General features: G+C 45.4%; 1 protein-coding gene across 1 annotated transcript in view; it reads right to left on the reverse strand.

Moving 5' to 3' along the window:
- PHEX (phosphate regulating endopeptidase X-linked) overlaps window positions 1-24,903 on the reverse strand; it is a 1,501,811-nt gene that overhangs the window by 372,312 nt on the left and 1,104,596 nt on the right. Inside the window, exon 13 of the mRNA XM_078657844.1 lies at window positions 10,942-11,019. Coding sequence (XP_078513970.1) covers window positions 10,942-11,019 — 78 coding nt within the window. The remainder of the gene's footprint in view (window positions 1-10,941; window positions 11,020-24,903) is intronic.

Genomic DNA, 24,903 nt, shown 5'->3' on the forward strand with positions numbered 1-24,903 from the left:
TTTTGACCTCCTGGAGCCACCACCCCCAACGTCAACTTCCTGACGGAGATCTGGCTGAACACCACCTTGGCACCAGACATCGCCAAAGCCATTCCAGAAGGTTACAAGATCTCCCGCAGAGACCGCACCAACGGAGTGGGAGGGGGAATCGCCATCATCCACAAGGACACCCTCAGAGTCTCAACCAACACCGACGACACCCTCACCACCGCTGATCACATGCACTTCCAGATCCGCACCGACCCCTAGTCAAGTCAAGTCAGTCAAGTCAAAAAGATTTGTATAGCGCGCTACATACCCATAGGGTCTCAAGGCGCTTGAGGAGGGGTGGGGAATTACTTGTCGAATATCCAGGTTTTAAGTTGCTTTCTGAATGCTAGGTGGTTCTGAGTGAGGCGAAGGTGAGTAGGAAGGGAGTTCCAAGTTTTAGCTGCCAGGTAGGAGAAGGATCTGCCTCCCATGGTGGTTTTGTTGATGCGAGGTACAGTGGCAAGAGCTTGATTGGAGGATCGTAGCTGACGGGGGGGGGTGTAGAAGGACAGTCGTGTGTTGAGGCATTCAGGTCCAAGTTCGTAAAGTGCTTTGTGTGCATGGGTTAGGAGGCGGAAAGTAATCCTCTTATTTACGGGGAGCCAGTGGAGGGTTTTCAGATGACCAGAGATGTGTTCTTTACGCGGGATGTCTAGTATGAGCCTGGCTGAGGCGTTCTGGATGCGTTGGAGTTTTTTCTGGAGTTTTGCGGTGGTACCGGCGTAGAGGGTGTTTCCGTAGTCCAGGCGGCTAGTGACCAGTGCGTGGGTGACCGTTTTACGAGTTTCGGTGGGGATCCAGCGAAATGTTTTTTTGAGCATGCGAAGAATGTTGAAACAAGATGATGAGACGGCGTTGACTTGTCTGTTCATCGAGAGTGAGGAGTCCAGGATGATGCCCAGGTTCCGTGCGTGGTCTGTCGGGATGGGAGCTTTTCCAAGGGCCTCTGGCCAACAAGAGTCATCCCAGGCGGAGGGAGAGGTGCCTAAGATGAGGACTTCTGTTTTGTCGGAGTTCAGTTTCAGACGGCTGTGCTTCATCCACTCGGCTACTTCTTTCATTCCTTCGTGTAAGTTGGTTTTGGCGGTGTTAGGGTCTTTGGTGAGTGAGAGGATCAGTTGGGTGTCGTCAGCGTAGGAGATGATGTTGAGGTTGTGTTGGCGAGCGATGGTGGCAAGGGGGCTCATGTATACGTTGAAGAGGGTGGGGCTGAGTGAGGATCCCTGTGGTACGCCGCAGATGACTTCAGTGGCCTCTGACTTGAATGGTGGAAGGCGGACTCTCTGGGTTCTTCCGGTGAGGAACGAGGTGATCCATTCCAGTGCTTTTCCTTGGATTCCGACGTTTCTGAGGCGTTGTAGGAGGGTGCTATGACAGACTGTGTCGAAGGCTGCGGAGAGGTCGAGGAGGATGAGGGCGACTGTGTCTCCGTTGTCCAGTAGAGATCGAATGTCATCAGTTGCAGCGATGAGCGCGGTCTCAGTGCTGTGTTTGGCTCGAAAGCCGGATTGTGAGGAGTCGAGGGATTTGTTGGTTTCGAGGAAGGCGGCGAGTTGATTGTTGACAGCTTTCTCGATGACTTTGGCAGGGAATGGAAGAAGTGAGATAGGGCGGTAGTTTTTGAGTTCGGTGGGGTCAGCTGTGGGTTTCTTCAGGAGGGCGCTGAGTTCGGCATGTTTCCAGCTTTCCGGGAAGGTTGCGGAGTTGAAGGGGCAGTTGATGACGTCTCGGAGGTGCGGTGCTATAATGGAGTCTGCTTTGTTAAAGATGTGGTGAGGGCATGGGTCTGTGGGGGATCCTGAGTGGATAGAGTTCATCAGACGGATGGTGTCCTCAGTGGAGATTGGCTTCCAGTCGTTGAGGATGTTCCGGGGGGGTGGGGGTCCTGCAGGGGGTTTGGTGGGTTGGTCTTCGGGTCGGTTGTCGAAGCTGTTGTGAATGTTTACAATTTTGTTGTGGAAGAATGAGGCTAGGGAGTCGCAGAGGGCTTGAGAGGGGGTGATGTCGTTGGAGTTGGCCGAGGGGTTGGTGAATTCCTTGACGATGTTGAATAATTCTTTGCTGTTTTGGGCGTTGTTATCTAGTCGGTCCTTGAAAGCGGCTTTTTTGGCGGTCCGGATCAGTTGGTGGTGTGTGCGGGTGGCGTTTTTGAAGGCGTCCTTGGTGCTGGTGGTTGGGTCTTTTTTCCAGGCCTTCTCAAGGGAGCGGCAGAGTTTCTTGGATTTCTTAAGATCATCGTTGAACCAGGAGGTCTTCTTGCTGCCTAGTTTGATTTGTCGTTTTTTCAGTGGTGCTAAGATGTCAGCGCTGTTGGATAACCATTGGGTGAGGTTGGTGGCTGCTTGGTCTGGGTTTGTGGAGTGGGCTGGGGGTTTAGAAGAAGCGATGAGGAGATCTGGTCGATGGTGATTTTGTTCCAGTTTCTTTGCAGAGTGGGTAGGGGGTGGTTGTTGGAAGTGGGCTTGTTGTAGGTGAAGTGAACGCAGCTGTGGTCAGTCCAAAGGAGAGCTGTGGTGTGGCTGAAGAAGACATGTTTGCTGGAGGTGAAGATAAGGTCGAGTGTGTGACCTGCGATGTGGGTGGAGGTGGTGACAAGTTGTTTAAGTCCGAGGTTGGCGAGGTTGTCCAAAAGGGTGGTGGTGTTGCGGTCGTTGTTCTTTTCAAGGTGAAAGTTGAGGTCACCTAAAAGGATGTAATCCTCGGAGGGGAGCGCGTGTGGAGTGATGAAGTCCGTGATGTCTTCACTAAACTGTGTGCGGGGTCCTGGTGGCCTGTAAAGGAGGGTGCCTCTGAGTGTGGTTTTGGGGTCGATGTGGATCTGGAAGTGAAGGTGTTCAGAGTTGGCGAGATTGGCGTCTGAGCTGGTTGAGATGCGGATGGATTTCTTATGGACGATAGCGATGCCTCCTCCTGTGTTGCCGGTACGGTCCTTGCGAATGATCTTATAGCCTTCCGGGATGGCAATGGTGATGTCTGGGGCTGATGTGGCGTTCATCCATGTTTCTGTTAGGAAGGCGACGTCCGGAGAGATGGTGTCTAGTAGTTTCCAGAGGTCAATGGCGTGCCTGTGGACCGATCGGGTGTTGAGCAGGATGCATTGTAGGTGGTTGGGGTCGGATATCTGTTGTGTGATCGTAGATGATGAGTTGTTCTTGGTGCCGTCGAATTTGCAGGAGTTGCAAGAGAAGGGTCCGTGGGTGTGTCCAGGAGCGGCTTGGACGCAGTTGGGGGAACGGCCGGGGTTAAGGGCTAGGAGGGTGGTGGCATCGTAATTAAAGCGGGGAGGGAGGGTAATACGAGGACCAGGGGGTCTGGCGCTGGGCGCGGTCCAGGCGCGGACGGGCGTAGACGGGCTTACCTTTGGCGCACCTTCGGCGCGGCCGAAGCGCGTGGACGCTGCGCGTTGGGACATTGGCCATAAATGGATAGTGGGGGGGGCGGAGCGTGGGAGGGGCAGCAGCTGGGAGGCGGTGACGGGAGGAGGGGCGGACCAGGGGAAACAAACAACAAAATGGAGGGTCAAAGGCTAATAGAGACAGGGGCAGCAAATTCGTAACAGCGCTGAGTGTGCAGGCTAATTGTAGGTAAACACACCAGCCTCAGTGTAGCAAAAAGAATTCAGCCGGCCTCAGTAAGGTCGCGCTAATAATTAATTAATTAAATTAAATTAAATCGTGCGGCGCTGCGCGAGCAAAGCGCTTCTAGGCTGCGAGGGTCAGTAAAACACAGCTGAGAATGCTTATGGAGATAACGATACCGCCAGGAGACAGAGCGAGGCAGCAGCAGATCAGCAGGAGCGTGGGGGAGCGGCCGATCTGGATGAGGGTCCAGGCGGTCACCCCAACACCACCCTCAGAGGAACACTTGTCTACAGACCACCCGGACCCGGACCACAATTCAGCGACTCCATCACCGACCTCATCAGCACCGACGCCATCGTCTGCACGGACTACATCCTCCTCGGGGACCTGAACTTCTACCTTGAGAACAACAACGATGCCAACTCCACCGCCCTGATCGACAACCTCGCCAACCTCGGACTCAAACAGCTTGTGACGACACCCACTCACGCCGCTGGACACACACTGGACCCCATCTTCTCCGCAAGTCCCCACGTCTCCTTCAACCATACCACCGAACCCCACTGGACAGACCACAGATGCGTCCACTTCACCTTCAGGAAACCCACCACACACCACCGTACCCAACAGATGCCATGCCGCTGCTGGGGCAAGGTCACCAAGGACCAACTGACCGCCACCCTCGCCCTGGGACCCCCCACCAACCTCACCGACCCAGACACCGCCGCCATCAACCCCAAACAGTGGATCAACGACTGCGTCGACACCCTCACTCCACTCAAGACCTCCGCCACCAATCACACCAACAAGAAAGCCGCATGGTTCACCGAAGACCTCCGGAGCTCCAAGCGCACCTGTCGGAAGCTGGAGAAGAGCTGGCTCCGCGACCAAACACCAGACAGCTACACAGCCCACAAGAACGCCACCCACAGACACCACCAACTTATCAGGACCGCCAAGAGGACCGCCTTCAAGGACCGCCTAGACAGCAATGCACACAACAGCAAAGAGCTCTTCAACAGCGTGAAAGAACTCTCCAACCCCAGCTCCAACACCAACGACATTCCACCATCACAAGACCTGTGCAACTCACTAGTCACCTTCTTTCACCACAGGATCACCGACATCCACAACAGCTTCATCACCGCCACCCCCGCATCCACCGCCGAGACCACCACCCCTGCAACCACCACCCGCACCAGACACCTGACCGCCTGGTCCAACGTCAGCGACAAAGACACCATCAAGACCATGAACTCCATCAACTCCGGATCCCCATCTGACCCATGCCCTCACCACGTTTTCAGCAAAGCCAGCACAGCCATCACACCCCATCTCCGGAAAACAATCAACATCTCCTTCGAGACAGCAACCTTCCCAGAGAGCTGGAAGCATGCCGAGATCAACGCCCTACTGAAGAAACCTAAGGCGGACCCCAACAACCTCAAGAACTTCCGGCCCATCTCCCTGCTCCTTTCCCGGCGAAAGTCACGGAGAAGATCGTCAACAGACAGCTGACCTGCTACCTGGAAGACAACAACATCCTGGACCCGTCCCAGTCCGGCTTCCGCAGCAACCACAGCACCGAGACCGCCCTCATTGCCGCCACCAACGACATCAGGATCCTTATGGACAAAGGAGAAACAGCTGCCCTCATCCTTCTGGACCTATCAGCAGCCTTCAACGCGGTCTGCCACCGCACCCTAACAGCACGCCTCCATGACGCCGGAATCCTAGAGAAGGCCCTGGCCTGGATCACATCCTTCCTCTCCGGCAGAACCCAGAGCGTCTGCCTCCCACCCTTCCGCTCCAAGACCACCGAGATAATCTGCAGCGTTCCACAGGGATCATCCCTCAGCCCGAAGCTGTTCAATATCTACATGGCACCACTCGCCCACGTCGCACGACAACATAGCCTCAACATCATCTCCTACGCCGACAACACCCAGCTGATCATATCCTTAACCGAAGACCCCCACACCACCAAAGCCAACCTCCACAGAGGAATGAAGGCCGTCGCCGAATGGATGAAGGACAGCAGGCTGAAGCTGAATTTAGACAAGATGGAGGTCCTCATCCTTGGTCCCACCCCCTCAGCCTGGGACAACTCCTGGTGGCCAACATTGCTAGGAACAGCCACAGACCCATCAACCATGCATGCAACCTGGGGGTCATCCTCGACTCCGCCCTCTCCATGACCAAGCAGGTCAACGCCGTCACCGCTTCCTGCTTCAACAACCTCCGAATGCTCCACAGGATCTTCAAATGGATCCCCTCCGACATGAGAAAAACCGTCCCCCAGGCCCTCGTCACCAGCAGACTGGACTACGGGAACGCCCTCTACGCAGGAACAGCAACCAAGCTCCTGAGACGGCTGCAATGCATCCAGAACGCCTCGGCACGACTGATCTTTGATGTCCCCCGACGCAGCCACATCACACCCCACCTGAGAGGCCTGCATTGGCTCCCCGTCAACAACAGGATCACCTTCAAACTCATCATCCATGCACACAAAGCCCTACACAACGCCGGACCAGCATCCCTCAATGACCGACTCAGCTTCTACACCCCCACCCGCAGCCTCCGCTCTGCCAACCTCGCCCTCGCCACAGTTCCACGCATCCGGAAAACCACCACCGGTGGCAGATCCTTCTCCTACCTCGCCGCCAAGACCTGGTACACTCTCCTACCAGCCTATGACAGACCAGGACCTGCTGGCCTTCAGAAGACTTTTCAAGACCTGGCTTTTTGATCAGTAGCAGCCCACTCTCCTCCCCCCCCAGAGCCTTGAAACCCTCACGGGTATGTAGCGCGCTTTACAAATGAAATGATTTATTGATTGATTGATTGATTGAGCAAATCAAACACTCACCCCAGTCAACTGATCTGGGTTAAATCCATCATCATTCTTTAGCTCACTCCACCACCCCAGTTCAGACATGACCATATGCAAATCAGTCTGACCCTGTGCCCCTTGTACAGCCAGTAGACACTTGAATGCACAAAGGCATATGCAAGTAGAAGTTTGTCTCAATCAGAAAGTGCTTACTCACAGCCTGAAAAAGAACGTTTAGCTGTGGTATGGGCTTGTGAACATTTCCATGTCTTACTGTACGGAAAGCCTTTTACGCTGGTAACGGATCATCAAGCTTTACTGACTATAATTGGCATTCCAAAGGCAAAAATGCTTCCTTGCATTGAATGATGGGGACTACAGTTATAAGAGTATAATTACACCATAGTGGATTGTCCAGGGAAAGATGTGAACCCTGCTGACTACTTTACCTGTAAGTCACGGTACTCCCTCCAAGACGACTGAGGCCTATATCAATTTCATTGAACAATCAAACACATCATCTGCTATTTCATTAGCCCAAATGATCACTTTTATTAGCCAAGATAGTGACATGTTAAAGCTGAAGGATTTAATTACACATCAGTTGTGGCACCAACACCCTTGACCGTTCACCAGTGATGGTGAATATCAAAAATGCAAAAATGTCAAGGATGAACTGTCTATAACTCAGGAAGGAATTATCCTACGAGTGTTGAAAATTCTGATTCTGGAGAGTCTGAGACAGAAAATAATTGAAGTGGCCTATCAAGGACATCATGGTACTGCTACCACAAAACAAGCTCTCTGAAACCATGTCTTGTTTCCTTATCTTGATGACAGGATTGAAAAGGAATTAAAGGCCTGTCATCTATGCAACTGCCTTTTTACAATAACTACTCACCACACTTTAAGCATGTCAAAGCTCCCAAAGCATGCATGAGAGAGAATAGACATTGACTTTTTTGGTCCACTCGACAATGGACATCACCTGCTGGTGATTATGGACGAGTATTCACCATTCCCATTAATTGATGATCTTTCATCTACTAAACAAGAAAGCGTCATTGAAAGATCAGATTGCATCTTAGTGACATGGGATGTTCAGGAGAGCAATGAATGCCAAGTTGCCTCACTGGACCAATCAGAGAAAGAGAAAAGAGAAAGCAACTCATGAGAAAGACTTGATGAACAAACAAAAGATGAAAACATATGCTGATCAAGTGCTTGCATGACAGATGCAGAACCTTTTCAAGTGGTGTCCACTAAGGGGCACATGGTGACTGCCCAGCATCCTGAGAAGCCTCATAGTAAGAGACTCTTCTCACTTTAGTCCTTTACCTAATCGTTCATCAGATCTAATTGTTGAAGGCGAGACGGGTTCTGAACCCTCAGTGACTGCTGTTAACTCTACACCGCTGACATAGAACCTGGACTTTGGGGATGACAGCTCCCAGTTTCTGAGAACAAGATCAGGTCGAACAATTAAAGAGCCAAAAATACTGATTGAAGAGATTCAGTTCAAAATACTTCATTCGGTTTTACAAATAAAAAACCATAAAAGTAACATTACAACGATAAAAAGGGGCAATTTGTAAAACATGTACATTAGCCATAGAAAATTATAAGTAGTTCATTCGGGTATTAGTACATACAGGTATTAAAACTGGCACCCATACAGTATATACAAACGCTATGATAACATTTTTAGTTAAGACAATGGCCACAACAATATGGAAACTGTTAATTCGGGAAGCGTTTTCTCAGTCTCAATGCTGATTTCAAGAAACCAACCACAAATAAAGTGCTTTCTGGTTTTAGCATTTGCAGGAAGCAGAGAGGTGGGTGAACTTGAGTAAAATTCATCTTTTTTAAAAGGGGCTTTAAAAAGAACCTCCGAGGAACATCATAGTGGTGGCAAAAAAACATAAAGTGCGTCAAATCCTGTGGAGATGAGTCATCGCAGCCACAGGGAGACAGCACCTGACCTCTATGGCTTCCCTTCGGAACAGCAAGTAGGAGAAGATAGTAATCAAACCTGAATCTGGTTAGCAGAAACCGCTCATGGGGAGAGAGGGGCCACGTAAGATATGGTTCCAACTATGGAACAGTTTTAAGCAACATGAATTTAATTCAGGACTGCCCCATCTCTGTTTAGTTTTTGCCATAGAAAAAAAGTCTTTTTTACATAAACCACATCCCCAGCAGTAATCGTAACAGGACTTAAGAAAAGATCCGGTCGCCCCAATTTATTAAAACAGGGTTTTATGTATTTTAACCAGGGGATGTTGAGCATATTATCCAAGGACAAAACTTCTTTAAGCAACTGGTGATTGAGAGTAAGATCTTTATTTAATCAGCACTTAAGCCAAAAGAGCAGAGGCCGCCTAGCCAAGGTATCACCGATAAATGGGAGCCCGGTTTCTTCATGAGTTATTAAGTTTGAAGTCCCTTTGGGTACTCCCAATAGCTGTTTTAGAAAGTTGTTCTCTGCCACCTGGATGCCCTTTGGAGCCACATATCACCATAGCTCACTGCCATAACTGCCAACTGAAACACTTTTCGCCTGATATAGCTTCAGCATTGCGGCAATTGGGAGCTTGCCCATTTGAGTTGCAAAGCTGAAGATAGCGGCGTTCGCCCTTATAATCTCTCCTCTTTTCCTCTCAACTAGGGCGCCCCAGTTTATATGGTCATCAAAAAGGACACCCAGGTAGGAGAAAGCTGTGGTTATGGGCACTTGTTCATTATTCAGCATAAAGGGATAGTTGCGCTTCGTTCGAACCCCAACCTGAAGTATGTAGGATTTTGTATTATTTATGGCTAGATAGCGGTCAGCCATAAAACTATGAAAGGCATTCAATAAAAACTGCAGACCTCTTGCGGTTCTTGCCAGGAGAACCGCATCGTCTGCATAAAGCAGGACGGGAAGGCCCCTGCGCCATACGTATGGAAAATCCACACCAGTTGTGGTCAGAGTCTTATTCTTATCCAGCTCGTTAATATACAAGTTGAAAAGAAAAGGGGCTAAGATACATCCTTGCCTTAGTCCCCGGTCAACAATGAAGTCCCTTGATACTTCAAGGTCCTGGGAGAATCTGATATTCGCCCTAGTATCCCTGGGTAGATCCCTCAGGAAGTTAACCAGAGTGACATCCACCCCCATGGCACCCATGGACTGCCACAATTTCCCCCGATTGACACAGTCAAATGCGGAGGAAAGGTCCATGAACGCCATGTAGACGGCACCCTTGCGGGCGACAGTGTACTTCCGGAGGATCATATACAGGTTAAGGCATTGTGCCAGAGTAGAAAGCCCTGGGCGAAACCCATATTGGATATCAGAGATGACCCTGTTTTCTTCTGCCCAGGAAGGCAGTCTATTCAGCACCACTCCACCCATGTCCTTGACCACAGAATCAATAAGGGAGATCGGTCTATAACAGGCAGTAGTGTTGCGATCTCCCTTCTTGAAAACTGGGATGATCGTGGAGGTACCCCATGACTCTGGACAACCTGCCACCACCGCTGTGTTAAGCACAGCCGTGAGGACAGGAGTCCAGAGGGACTGATTTGATTTAAAAAGGTCTGGGGGCATACCATCCGGACCTGGGGCCTTGTTGGAAGTCAGGCCTGAGATACCTTTCTCAACCTCACACAACGTGATTGAAGAGATTTATTTGTAAATGTCTGTCTATCTAGATATGTTGTAAAAACTTTAACATTTTTTATTTAACAACACAGATGGGTAGATATAGTGTTTTGCAAGTTAGAAATAATGGAGTCCTTTTGATTCCTGAGGTACTCTGTAGAACTGGGACATATGAATAAGGGGCAGAATGCAATGAAGGCTGGGTTCAAATATTGAATTCAGTTACATGCACACAAATTAAGTTGTGTAAAACTAAGCTCCGTGTGTGGTATAGCCATAAGCAGGTACCCAGGCTGGGGAGGATGCTACAACTGGTACTGCACGCATGAGAGAGATTTTCCAAAAAGATTAGATGTTATCTGCGGATGCTACACCAGTTATCAAACATCATGAGATTCAGGTACGGAATGACAAATAACATGCTGGTTTAGAACAACTGGGCTTATTCCTGCCTGAGATTATACACTGCTGTCCCTTTTCAGCACACATTAACTACCTGTTTGGAGTAGAAGGAAATGTGTGCGGGTAAATGTGTGGTTTTACACGGTGCATTCCCGCACCCAGTAAAACTAAGACTCATGTGGAGTCTTATTGCTCATGGAGATACCGCACTGCACTAATTGGAATGGTTTGGAAAGATTTGAACGTCTTTCAAACTTTATTAACGCAATGCCACTCAAGTAGGCAGACACATTGATAAACCCCATAAAAACAGACATGTTAAAAATATTATGCATTCAAAGATTTAAGGAGGTTTTTTTCCACATACATGCTTTTAACTATGCAAACGTGAAATAAAATACATAGTCTCCAAGGATACATATGGACATTGATTTGCAACTTACTGATTTGATTTCTTCATTCACGTGCGTGTCATTCATTATGAACTCTGGATAACCCACTTTTGCAAGGACTGCATTGGCCTTCAGAAAAGAGAAAACAGACAATAACTTATTATACAGTTGACTATCTTAGTGACACTGATATGTACACATTATTATAACTTATGCGGGCTATGTTATATACAATGGATCTTCATTAAAAGTGTAAAGCTTTTTAACTTCTCCTTTCATGATTTAGTTTTTAAAATGGCCTGTACAGTTAGTCACTTAACATTCTACATTACCTGCAAAATAAACTGCAATTCTATGGTTATGAGACATTGTAGGTTTCTGAATCTGCGATTTGTTTGTTGCAGTTAATGGAGTCGTAACCATGTAACTGTATTTAGTAGAGTAATTGTCGCAGAGCACAGGAACAGCACATTACTCCAGCAAATACAGAAGGTGGTTTAACAACAGTGTAAAAAGCTAAACAGCATCATCTTCCACGTTTTAAAAAAAAGTGATATCTATCGGTCTCCTCTTTTCAGAGTCGTCGTGAATTTGCTCTATTCCTCTCTCATCTTACTGGAACAGACTGCTTCCATTGTGTAGGCCGAACAGAAGCAGTGGAAGGTCTTGTTGGTTATAACGATGTGCAGTAAATCTACTTAATGAACTTTAAGTCACAATCCATCTATGAGTGTTTTGAACCCCATGGTGGAAAAAACATGTTGTGTGCATAGCATTCAACTCTAGTTAGATTGTCACCCACTGTCGAAGTTTTTTTTCATTTGCTTTTTAATTATGATCTTTATCAAAGATACAAAGAGCCTTTGAGAATACAAAACCTAATTTATTCTACAAAGGGGATACACCAGCATTGCTGTCTTCCATAAAACTGCCATAAAATAGTCCCTGGGAAGCCCAGCCCATGCAGTGTCCAAACACATTCCCATTGTGTTTGACCACTAACTGGCTGTTACGTTTGTTAAACATTTTTATAATGTAGACACAGGGCCAGCACTTCAATAATATTAGAAACGGTAGCATAGCCTTTGGCCGCCGTTTAAAGGGTACATAAAATATATAAAAAAGGACTGAAGTGGCCTTCTTGCACTCTATGGGAGTGCTCTCACGGCTAATTAATAGTTTGCGTTGATCGCTGAAAATGAAAATCCTTGCACTATTCCTGTGTGGACATCCCAGCCACCAATATGCATTTCTCTATGATTCACAGTTTCCTCCCGTTCTTACACAGCAACTATGAAGTGTAACTGATGAGAACATACGACATGGCACCCTTGAATTGCTACAGACACCCTACATTTGGTGTCCCACTAATTGAAAGAGGTAGCAGGAGTGAGAAACTAAGCAGCATTAATATAAAGAGATATGGTCGCGTACAGCCAATCTTAGAGCTCTGTAGAGGCTCCCCAAACTCTATGGGGGACATGTATCCTACCAGAACAAGAGTGTAGGGTGTTTGCATAGGATGGCACTATTAGAAATAAAACTGGGTCCTCCAATAATCAATCAATCTTGTACTTGTATAGAACTCCTTATCACCCTAGAGGGTATCCAAGCACTGTGCTACAGGTATCAGTCGAAGAGCCTGGTCTTGAGTCCCTTCCTGAAGTGGGTCAGTGAGGGTACGGTACAGAGGTGAAGGAGGAGGGCGTTCCAGGCTTTGTCGGTGTGGTGGGAGAAGGAGCTTCCTCCGGAGTGGCAGCGTTGGATACATGGTATCTCTGCAAGGGCGAGGTGTAGGGAGCGGAGGTTACTGGTAGGTTGGTGGAAGTGCAGGTGGTGGTCTATGTAGGTGGTTCCCTGGTCATGGAGGGCTTTGTAGGCGTGCATCAGAAGCTTGAAGTGGCATCTCTTCTGGACGGGGACCCAGCGAAGGTCCTTCAGGTGCTGGGTGATGATGTCTTTTAGGGCAGGTTGAGGATCAGTATGGCAGCTGTGTTCTGGATTGTCTAGTGTCTCTGCATGAGTTGGGTGGTGGTGCCTGCATAGAGTGTGTTGCCTTATTCTACTCAGCTAGTGATGAGGACCTATGATGAGGGCCTGTGCCACCATTTTCCTGGGGCTGATGTAGAGCATGTAGAAGAGCATGCAGAACTTATGGAAGCAGGCTGAGGAAAAGGTGTTGACCTGACGTTTCATGGAGAATTTGCTGTACAAGATGATGCCGAGGTTGCGGGTGTGGTCTTACAGTGTGAGGATGGGTCCGAGCTCTGCAGGCCACCAGGAATCATTCCAGAGGGTGGGTGTCTGCCGAAGATCAGAACTTCAGTTTTGTCCGTGTTGGTCTTCATACAGTTGTGGAAGTTGGTCTTCATGAGGAGAGATCCGCTGAGAGCGAGAGGACAAGCTGGGTATCGTCGGCATAGGAGATGATGTTGATGTTGTGCGACTGACAATGTCTTCAAGTGGTGTTTTGTAGATGTTTGGGAGGGTTGGACCGTGGGATGAGCATTGGGGTACGCAACAGATGGTGTGCTTGGGTTGCAAGGTGAAGAGAGGGAGGCAGACTCATTGAGTTTTGTTAAACCTGGCATCCTTGGCGTAGTTTTCCCAGTCTTTTTGTCTCTGCCTCCTGAACTTTTTAGTGTATGCTGGACTTCGTTTTTGCTGGTTTAGGTACTCTGGGCACTTTACCACTGTTGATCAGTCGTAAAGTGCAAGTGCTCCATGAGTAAATTATGATTCTGACTGGTTATCCATAATTGGCATATTTGATTTACTGGTAAGCCCCTAGTAATATGCACTGTGTGTGCCCATGGCCTGTAAATCAAATGCTACTTTGGGCCTGCAGCACTGGTTGTACCACCCACATGAGTAGCCCTGTAAACATGTCTCGGGCCTGCCAATGCAGTGTCTGCGAGTGGAGTTTTAAACTGCCATGTCGACCTGGCAAGTGCCCCATTTGCCAGGCCCAAACATTCCCTTTTGGTTCATATAAGGGACCACTAAGGTAGGCCCAAGGTAGCCCCATTGGCAGGGTGCAGTGTATGTGAAAGGTAGAACATGAGCTGGTGTGGTTTACATGTCCTGATAGTGAAATACTGCCAATTTGGGTTTTCACTACTGCAAGGCTTGTCTCTCACATAGGTTATCATTGAGACTGTCTTATAACATTTTACAAGTGTAACTTTCAATTGGGAAGAGATAGAGCTTTGGAGTTTGTGCTCCCTGAGCTAAGAATTAAAAAATTCATCTTTTAGTGAAGTTGGTTTTTAAATTGTGTGTTTGAAAATGCCACTTATAGAAAGCACAAAAATAGTTTTTGATTTGCTCTGCATTCCATCCATCACCTGTGTGCCTTTTGCTTTAAGTTTTGAAAGTGGGCATTTTTTTGCTTCACTATTCTATGTCTCTGCCTGCTTGTGTAATCATCAGCATCTGATTTTCACTGACTGGGGCTTTTGTGGATTCACTCCAGATGCTCACACAAAGGGATTTGAGGTGCACCCTGCATATCCTGATGGCCATTACCAGACTGATGGACCTTCATGAGTTAAAGTGGTAGGAGGAGCTGTTACCTGCACTGGAATAGGGCTGTGCCGGGTCTCTCACAATGCTGTCTCCACCTCCCTGGAATGTGTCTGGAGCCAAGAACAGGAAGGACTAGAACTTTGCACTACAAAAACAATTCTTTGAAGAATGCCTACTTCAAAAATGCCAAAAGGGGTACAAGTATTGTCCCTAAAACCCCAGAGTTTTAGAACACTTCTGGTTCAAGAAGAACCTCTGCCAAGGAGAAGAGCTGAAGAGCTGTGAGGAGGAGTACTGTATCTTTGCTGTGTGTTGCTTTGCTGGGTTGGCCTGCAGTTGCTGGTTCTGTTTTGGAGAGGAAAAGGACTAGACTTTGCTTTGTATACTGCTTGTGAAGTTTCTCCAAGGGCTTGTGTGTGCTTGCCTCCTGTTAAGAAGTCTCAGGGCCATCAAAGACATTATCTTCAACCCCCCTGAACTCCAATTCTGGGATTTCTGACCTGCCCTGTGGTGCCAAGTCCAGTTCTGGGCCTTTTTGAGGTTGTTTTTTTGCTTGAAACTATCAAAATTGACAACTCATCCTTCCAGCGCCTGTTTCAGCTACGCAGCACTGCTGTGCGGGAGACATTTCCATGCACAGCTGCCGTGTGGCCAAAGAAATCAACGCGACGCTTGTCCGCTGCCTAATGAACCACCACAGTCCACACCGTCTCCGAAGTCTGAGGCCCCTGCACGAACTCTGACGCAGGGCAAAGGAATCAATGCATGTTGGACCGCAGATGAAGAAATTGATGCAGCGTCTATTTTGCCACCACCAAATTGACATTAAGTGCATCCGGATCGCCATGCATTGTACTTGTGAGCCATTTCCGTCATTGATGCTAGACTGCAGTAAGGGCAGCGTGTCTAGAGACTGACACATCACCTCTCCTTGCAGTAAGAAACCAATGCATCCCCTTCCATTGCAGTAAGAACTTGACGCATCACCTTATCTCACAGTAAGGGCCTGATGCATCACATCCCCTGCGTAGCAGTAAGAAACCCATGCATCACCTTTACTGGGAGCAAGGAACCAACACATCACCTTCCCAGCAAGTAACAAACCAATGTGTCCTGTTTCCTGGAGTAAGGAACCGATGTGTCTGCTTGCTTTCCGGCACCTCACCACCACTGCACCAGTTTTCATCAATCGATTTTGACACAGCTCTAGTACTTTGAATTATAAAGTGACGCTTTCATATTTTTCTATGGACTGAACTGTTTTGAATCTTTTTATAGTGATATCTTGATTGATGTATGTTGAATTTTTGTTGTTTTGGTCTTGGTCTTGTATTGATTAGATAAATATTGGTGATTTTTCTAAACTGGTGTGGTGTCATTTTGTGCTGTTTGCACTGTGTTACTGTATATTTGACAAATGCTCTACACCCGCTTCTGTAGTTTAGCCTGACTGCTCTGTGCCAAGCTACCAGTGGGTGAGCATAGGCAAAGTTAGGTGTGTATGCTTTACTCATCCTGACTAGAGTGAGGGTTCCTGCTTGTACAGGTTGCAAACAGACTGACAACCAGTAACCCCAGTTCTAACAGGGGCATCCTGTGAGGAAGTATGCTGTCCATCTGAGCGCATTGTCTGTGATACCAATCTGGCATAGTCGATCGATGAGTATGTGCTGGGAGATGTTGTCAGAAGCAGCAGAGAGTTCCAGGAGGATCAGGACGGTTGATTCTCCTCTGCTGAATAGGGTGCGGATGCCATCAGTTGTGGGCTGCCTCGGTGCTGTGGTGGCTCTGAAACCTGATTGGGATGGATCGAGTAGGTTGTTTCTCTCCAGGTGTTTGGTGAGCTGGAGATTGATGGCCTTCTCCGTAACTTTGGTGAGGGATGGGAGCAGGGAGATGGACGTAGTTTTGGAGATCGTTGGGGTCAAGCTGAAGGTTTTTTGAGGAGGGGTCTAACCCAGCGTGTTTCAATGCATTGGGAAAGGTGGCTGTGGTTATGGAGGCATTGAAGATGGTGGTGAGCTGGTGGCTGATCTTGTCTTTTTCTGAGGTTGAAGAGTCGGTGGGGGCATTGTTTGGTGGGTGCTCCTGAGGGATGGAGTTTATGAGAGTGGTTGTTTTTGGTGTGCTGAGTTGTTCCCATGCGGTTAGCGGGTGGTCTGTGGTGGTGGTTGATTGGTTCCTATGTAACATCGATAAACCAATTGAAACAAGTGTGTCAAAATATCATATTGAGGCAAAACATATAGACAACAAGTTAATGTTTTCAAACAAACCGTAAACAGCACCAAAATACCTGCTCTTTAGAAAACAAAACAAAAACAAAAATCCTGAAAACGTAGTATAAGCAAGTTGTTGACTAGAAATACATTTTTCAAGAACTTAAAACAGAGCCAGATTGGCCATTTGGGTGACATTGTACTTTTTTCAGTGGGCCGTAGAGTAGAAGGTTGCTTTCAGAGCAGAATGGGCTGCCAAATAGCCCAAGCCTGAAAGACCGCATGACCAGCTAAAATTGGCCATCTATTTCATCGGGCATTTCTCCAGGTGGCTGTATCCATTGAAAGATGTTTTTGAAAGTGCCCGGTCACCTCTGATACATCTATCTCTTCTGAAGCTCCTCAAGGTTAATCTCAGCAGCTACAGAGGGGTTTCCAGAGAGAGACTGGGGGAGAGAGAGAAAGAGAGCGCGAGAGGGGAGAGAAGAGAGATGGAGAAGAGAGGGAGTGGAAGAGAGACAGAGAATGGATGAATAGAAAGACACGTTTAGAGGAGGAAGGGTGGGCTGTTTCAGTGTTTTGCAGGAGCTGCTTTTGATACACAATGCAGCTCTTCCCACAAGCCTTTTCTCACTCACAGTGTGTAACCAGATTGAACATTTTTGCCAGAGTTTATTTTATTTTTGAGACTTCATTTAAAAAACATGTTTCAGAGATATTTATATTTTTTTATTTATCTTAATGAAACCGGAAACTGAGAATACACACTCACAAATGCTGTGGGTAAAAAAATAAAAACAATAACTGGATTAGTTTCTGCTGGTCACATAGGTCCACATAACGGAACACATTGTACAGCTTCAATATTTTCATCTATAATCAAACAATGCACCAAGAGTCTTATAAGATGCTTGCAACTCTGGCAAATTACTCATATTCTTCAAATAGCACTTCCCTACACTGTGGCTCGCGTCCCCAAACCGCACTCTAAATAAACTATTCTTCTATGATTGACTTGTTGTCAAATTGAATTTATTATTTCTTTCCATCAATATATCATTTTAATTTGCTTCATCAAAATTATATTGTCGTAACTCTGTAACTTCAAGTTTAAAGTAGTGCCCAATGCATTTCGGGCAAAGCCCTTCATCAGGGGATTGCTCCTACAAAAATAGAAGAAACTTTGTAAAATACATCTATGTTAAATGTTTAATGTACTGGTCTAATACTTCCAGTTGAGACTGTGATGACCATTCTTCCCATATAGTGAATTGGATTTACTTCAACAATTAGTGACAACCAGATTATTTTTGGGATGTTCTATTCACCAAGCAAAATACCCGGTTGGCCACCAGCATTTACACAAAACCTACAGATCGTAATAATCTTTTTAATTTCACCAGTTTCTATCAACCTTCTTAAAAAAAAACACTCACCATATTCACAATTGTTACGTTTAAAAAGAATTTCTTCCAGCAATAATATTTACCAAAACAGTTCACATGACATGGTGAAAAAATCCATATTAAGAGGATATCCATCATCAAGTTAAAGAAGGCGTTGCAAAAGGCGGAGAAAAAAACTTGTGAGAGTTTATTGAAACCCAAAGAAACTTCCCAGCTGCCTGAAAACAGAGTAGCATTCATATCTACATTTTCAACTCATAGTTTTAAAATCAAGAAAACCATACAGAAGTATTAGCCAATGTTACAAATGGAAACTGATTTCAACAGGATTTTTGAACATTTGCCAAGATTCACTTACATGCGCAACAAGAATCTTAAACAAATCCTCAACAAAAACAAGTTCTAAAATCGGGGAAAACTGTGGGAGTTATAACTTCATCATCAAAGGTACCGGCTTATCACACCCCACTCGAGGAACCCAAGTGAGAATTAACGTTGCGGCCACATATGACACTAGCAACGTCATATACATGTTGAAATGCCCGTGTGGAAAAGCTTACATCGGAAAAACCGAGAGGAAAATTAAAATACGTTTAAACGAGCACAAAAGTAATATACGTAGAAAAAATCTAAAATCAACAGTGGCCAGGCACTTTACTGATCACAACCACAACGTCCGTCAAACTTCGATACTTGATCCTCAAACAAGTACTCATTGTGATGGGGAGAGACTATAGTCGATTTTGAATTAATTACTTGGACACAGTGAGGCCAATGGGACTAAATGAACACATGGACTTTAATTGATTTCATTAGATTCAATAATTTAATTGTTTTCTTCAGATATAGTCAGACTACATCAATTAATCGACTGTTGATTCATTTGTATAATATTACTTGTTTTATAGAAATCACATTTGTGGTAACACACACATACATAGTTAGGGACATGTGAGTATATTGTTCCACTACTTTTCTTTTCTACAATTGTTTATATTTCTAACATTCATGTAACCCTTTTTTTATAACTAGTGTATTTCAGTCATGGAGCACTATTCACACAATATCGTTTACATTCTACGCTATCTGTGCAGTATAAACATTGGAATGCACCACGGGATCCCTTTCATTGTTCACGGCTCATGTGGGTGAACATTTCCAGGTAATACGAGCCTCTTATTCCGGAGTTCAACAAACACGTTAGAAGCTTTTTACTATATGGACCGGCTTTACGCTTTCTGGCACGATCTACATAAACGACGGTTAAGCGTTAGCGATAGCGTGTTCAACAGCCACTGAATGGGAGATTATGTCAAAGTACTACGGCACTAGATGTTAAGTGTTACTCTTTTCATATTACAGGCTGAACAACGATCGGAATTAACTACGGTACATTGTTTAGTAAGTCAGGAGTATTTTTTGCATGCAATATCCGTTTGTTCCCTTATATCGGTGACACACGATTTAATTTTGTCACGGAGTTGACTTTGGCATGACACTTTCTTATTTTTCGTGCGCAATATTTTCACTTTGCATAATAACTCGACCACGCAAGTACTTTTAGCATGCATTAACCGTTGTTTACTTCCATCGGTCACACGCGATCTAATTCCGTCACGTAGTCAATTCACATGCACAATATTTTCACCCAGCATAACCACTCAGCATGATTTTTACTACATATTATTACTTCAATACAGGCTTCGGCACAACTGACTTTACTGTTCACGAAGGAACACTGTGAATATTTTCCAAATAGAGTATGGACACATTTTTTCATGCACTGGTATACAGGCTTACCAGATATTCACTATATGGGAACATAGATGTATTTTACATACATTGGGCACTACTTTAAACTTGAAGTAACAGAGTTACGACAATATCATTTGAATGAAGCAAATTGAAATGATATATTGATGCAAAGCAATAATAAATTCAATTTGACAACAAGTCAATCATGAAAGAATAGTTTCTTTAGAGTGCGGTTTGGGGATGCGACCCACGGTGTAGGGAAGCGCTATTTGAAGGATTCATTATTACCTCATACTCAGGAGGATTTACCATCCCTCACCACCCACCAGGATAAAGTATTAACCCCTTCGACGCTGATGACGAGCTGGGCTCGTCATGAGGTAGCCTCCTCGCACGCTCATGACGAGCCCAGCTCGTCATGTAACATGCACTTTACAAATTCTCAGCGTACGAGCGGAAATCCGCCCGCACGCATCAGGTTAAATATTAGTAAAAAGGAGTGCTCAGTCCTACCTAAAGGCCACAAAATTACTCATAATAGCAGAACACCGGTCCATCCACAAATTAGTTTATTGGCTATTAAAAATAGCACCATGGTCTACTTGGTAATCAGAGGAACATTTCTGTTTTTTTAATGAACAATATAGCGCTTTAATAATAATAGTTACACGTGCCTTAAAAATCTCAGCTTTTAGATTTTAATTACACAAATTAGAATATCGAAATATCTGATTACTTTTCAGCAAAAGGATAGCGTTCTTTCTAACAGCAGATGCAAAGTTTCATCTTCAAAGTAGGTCATTTGCCATATAGTTCATTTTAATGTGACATTTTCAAACGTTTCTATGGTCTAGCATTCTGTATTTCTATATTGGGGTAAAGTGTGCCTGGCAGGGATGGGCATACATGTTATGTTGGGTGAAGATACAAGATTGTGTATAGCAACATGGAGGCTGCCATAAGAGCATAGGGAATGTAATGATTTGCTTCAACAGAATCCAAGGAAAATGCAATATCAACTCTGTTTGGGAACGAGAAGGTCTCCTATATGATAAAGGGAATGTGCCACCACCATGAGTGACCCACAATGTTCTGTGTCTTGGAGGTATCCACCCAGCATGTCCTCTTTTGCTGACACGTGACTACTGTTCTTGTTGTGTGTTGTTAACATAAAGGGATGGTGGCAGCATAAAGATTTCTGTAGGTTAGTAGCCCTGAGCAGACTTCTTCTGTTCCAGGGATGAGTGGCTACCCATTAAGTAAGGGTTCCATTTAGATGTACGATGATGCAGATGTTACCAAGAAACCCTGTTATGATAAAAGTCTGATTGCTGAAACAAGTGTCATATATTCTGGATAGCCTGGGTTTAGCATGGTACATGATGGAGGATGGATATAGCTCCCCAGAAAATAGGAGTGTATTGCCTGCTTCCTGAAGCTGGAGGGTAAATATCCAAACACTCAAGAGAGAGAGAATGGAGACAAGGCTACTCTTAGAAATTCTATAATGAACCATTTAGCATGGTATTACTGATCAGTCCATCCCAAGCACTGTGATTCTGTGGATGATGAGGGGGTGAGTAACAAATACTGCTCAGGGTCAGGAAGTTTCAATGCAGGGCCTGCCTTTTTGTCTTTGCCAGACTGCTACTTCCGGAAGTTTGATGACAGCCATATTTGGAGACTTCATGTTTTAGTATACCCATGATTTGGAATACTCCTGTTTGAAGCCAGCATCATCACTTCCCCTCATAACTGGAGTGTTGTTCTTCCTTCTTTGGACATTCACAATCTTTCTTTAAGAATCAATTTACATTGTTCACTGACAAAATATCTTCTCTTTGTAAATCTTTCCCCACCCCACCCCACCCCACCCCCACCATCCAACCTTCTAACTGGTCTGTCTGCTTCATCCTCAGTGAATGTTCTGTACTTTTTTTAGTTTTGAACTTGTCTCTTTGACTCCCTCAGCATCTCCTCTGCATCCATGTCCTGCCCATTTTCATCAACTAGGAAAATCAGTCTGCCTCTTACCCATTCATACCAATCTTCTGCTGGCCCCTCTATCCTGATGGATTTTTTACCAATTCACACTCTCCTTTTCCCTATAAAGTACTCAGAAAGCAACCACCAAACAGCTTATTTTTCTTTAAGTCTAATCATATTTTAAACCACACTCATTCCAGCTTTAAATCGGTCTGAATCTTGGTATTTGATGATTTCCTTATGTTGGTGGACGTCTCCCATAACCATCATGTTTATTATCTCGCTGCCTCAAAGGTACATGGGAAGGCAATTGACTGTATTTATTTGTCCCTTCATGGCCCTGTCGAGGCTGCATACTTTCACCATTGCTCCTCAGATTTTAAGCCACTATCCCACAGGGTTCTCCAGGCATTATCCCTCAGCCCCACTCTTTTGAACCTTTATGTTCGTCCTCTCACCCAGCTTACTTTATCCTTGGCTTCCAACTCATGTGTTATAGTGGTGATACCCCAATCCCTGTCATTCTTGATCACCAATCATTGGTAAACCAGGAAAAACTTTCAAACTTGCATCCTTTTTTCAAAAATTGTTTTATTGGTGAATAAATCAAAGTTTCAACATGGTGATGGCACAAATTTGCATACCAGTATAAATTGCAAGATAACAGCATTTTCTCTGTCCCATCAAGTATTTTATCCATTCACAGCAATGTTCTTTTTTTAGTCAATAAGACAACATACGGTCCCCAAATAACACACCCCATCCCACCTCATGCCCTGCAGCCTATAGTGCCAAGTAATGTAACATCAGACCAGGCTAGAGTGCCCTGTAAGGTTTAAAGATAAAAGGCTTATGTAGTTGCTCCAGCGAAGTGACGTTAGGCGCTCATCAATTATTGCAAATTGAAATCATATAAAGTATATCAAAAACTAGCAATAAGCACAATTAACTTCAGGGGGGAGAATGTATGGTGGGTGATTATCATCCTTACTACAAGTTTTGAATTCCAATACTAAAGAATCCCCGATCCGTGCCACAAAATATTTCTTCAGCCCGCCCTCTCCTCCCTATTTAATAAAGTACTTTCAGACTACAACCAGAAAAGCAAGACCTTGCTAAAATGTCTCAGTAGTTGGAGGAAGTAGACTCTTCCAATGAACCGTGATATTAAGCTTTGCCAAAAGTAAAGCAAGAGCAATAAATGTTGTGGATGCTTCCTCAAGTTTAGGATGTGGTCCATCAGCTAGACTGCTGACTTTGGTGCTAGAAACCAGGGTTCGATCCTCAGGGTCGCGTCCACATCCTGTTTTTCTGGGCAAATCACTTAATCTCCCCGTGCCTGAATGTGTAATGTAAATACGGTGCTCATGTAAAGGGCTCCAATACCTTCGGGTCGAGTTCGAGCTATATATATATATATAAATATGCAACTTTTTTTTTTTAAAAGGGCAGAGAAATGAGCCTTGTAAAACTACCTTGGGTGAATTCCCCAGAGTACGGCCTGTCATGGCGGTTATTAACTTAATATTGCTGACGCAGTTTAGGAACGGCAGGGAATGGACCAGAGCATGTGTAGTAGATTGCCGTCCAGTAACTTACATCGTGGACACTTAGGATATGTCCGGGGTATTGTTTATTGATACGGTTAGGTGTGAAGTAGGCTCAATACAGGACACTGAATTGAATATACCTAAACCAGCCATTTTTTGACACTTTGCGGGGGTATTCAAGTATCAAGCAATCAGCATCATAAAATAGCTTTGGTACGCCTGATTCCCATGTATCTTAAAGAGAGGCCCTTAACTGGTCTTAATGCTGCATGAAAACTCTGTGAAACCACTTAATCAATTTGCCTCCATTCCCTATGGTGCGTAGCATCTGATATACTTCATGTGAGGTGTGTTCAAGTATTCAAGTGTGAAACAGATTGAGCAATATTTTCTGAATATATTCATAGGTAAGAAACTGACCAGGGGGAAGATTATAACCTGTCACAAGGACTAGAAAGTCTAGTAACTCACCATTAATGAAAAGATCACCCAGTGTCAACCAGCTTAACTCGGTCTATGTTCGGATCTGCCCAGAGTGTATTCATCCTGATCGAGTAGAAAGGCCAAGCAGAGAAGCAGCAGCTACAAAGGGCAACCAGCCATTCAAAACAGCCTGAGGGAAGGAGACGAAGAGCATTTGGAAGGGAACAGAGAATAATCGAGTAAACCGTCCTTAAAGTTAGTGATACTGAATCCCATTTCAGGCAGGGATTGGCCCGACAGACAGTCTGCAACAGAGATGCTAAATAATATCATTAGCAATCTGAGAGGGGAGGGCCACCCGCCTCAACGTGTCATTTTGAAGCTGACAAAGCCACTAGATCCCTTTTGCGCCCCAAATCAATGTGTCAAGGTCAAATCAATGCCGTTTGTAATGTATCATGGTCTCTAAACAAGGAGTGGGGATTAAGTTAGGGTGAGATTTGAAAACAAATATAGTAAACGAGAAAGTACTATTGTGTTTACGAGCACAGTACATCCCATGGCATATAAGAGAAGGGAGGCAAAAATGCAACTTGGCTGCGAACAGCCCGAACCGCTCTACCCAATTCATCACTCTATAGGTCTTCAGGTAAGTGGTAGATATTAATAACTAAGTACCTAAATACTACTGCTTAGTGTTGAAATCTAGGGTCCAGCTACACATGAAGGGGTAACTCATACCCTGGAAGTAGAGGAAAATACTGGACTTGGACTAGTTCGCTCTGAGGCCAAAGACTGCAGCAAAGTCACGCAGAAGTCATGCAATTGCAGAGAGGTCTGAGATTGCATCTTTTACATACAGCATCAAATCATCTGCATATAAAGACACTACATGTATAGAATCACAAAGCTATACACCTTATTGAGCCTTAAAGAGATGTAGCCTAGCCTCAAGAGTTTCCATAGCCAACTCTAGTGGGTGCCCCTACCAACGGTCAAAAAAGTAGAGAAACACTACCCAGTTTTCATATGGGCCTACAGGTTTGTTTATAGAATATATACCCATGTATGGACCTACCTCAAACAGTTTCAACGTGTTGTGTATGTACTCACAATGCGGGGACTCAAAAGACTTTTTCAAGGTCA

Source organism: Lissotriton helveticus, chromosome 8 (genome assembly GCF_964261635.1).
Source record: "Lissotriton helveticus chromosome 8, aLisHel1.1, whole genome shotgun sequence".
In the NCBI taxonomy this organism is placed as follows: Eukaryota; Metazoa; Chordata; class Amphibia; order Caudata; family Salamandridae; genus Lissotriton; species Lissotriton helveticus.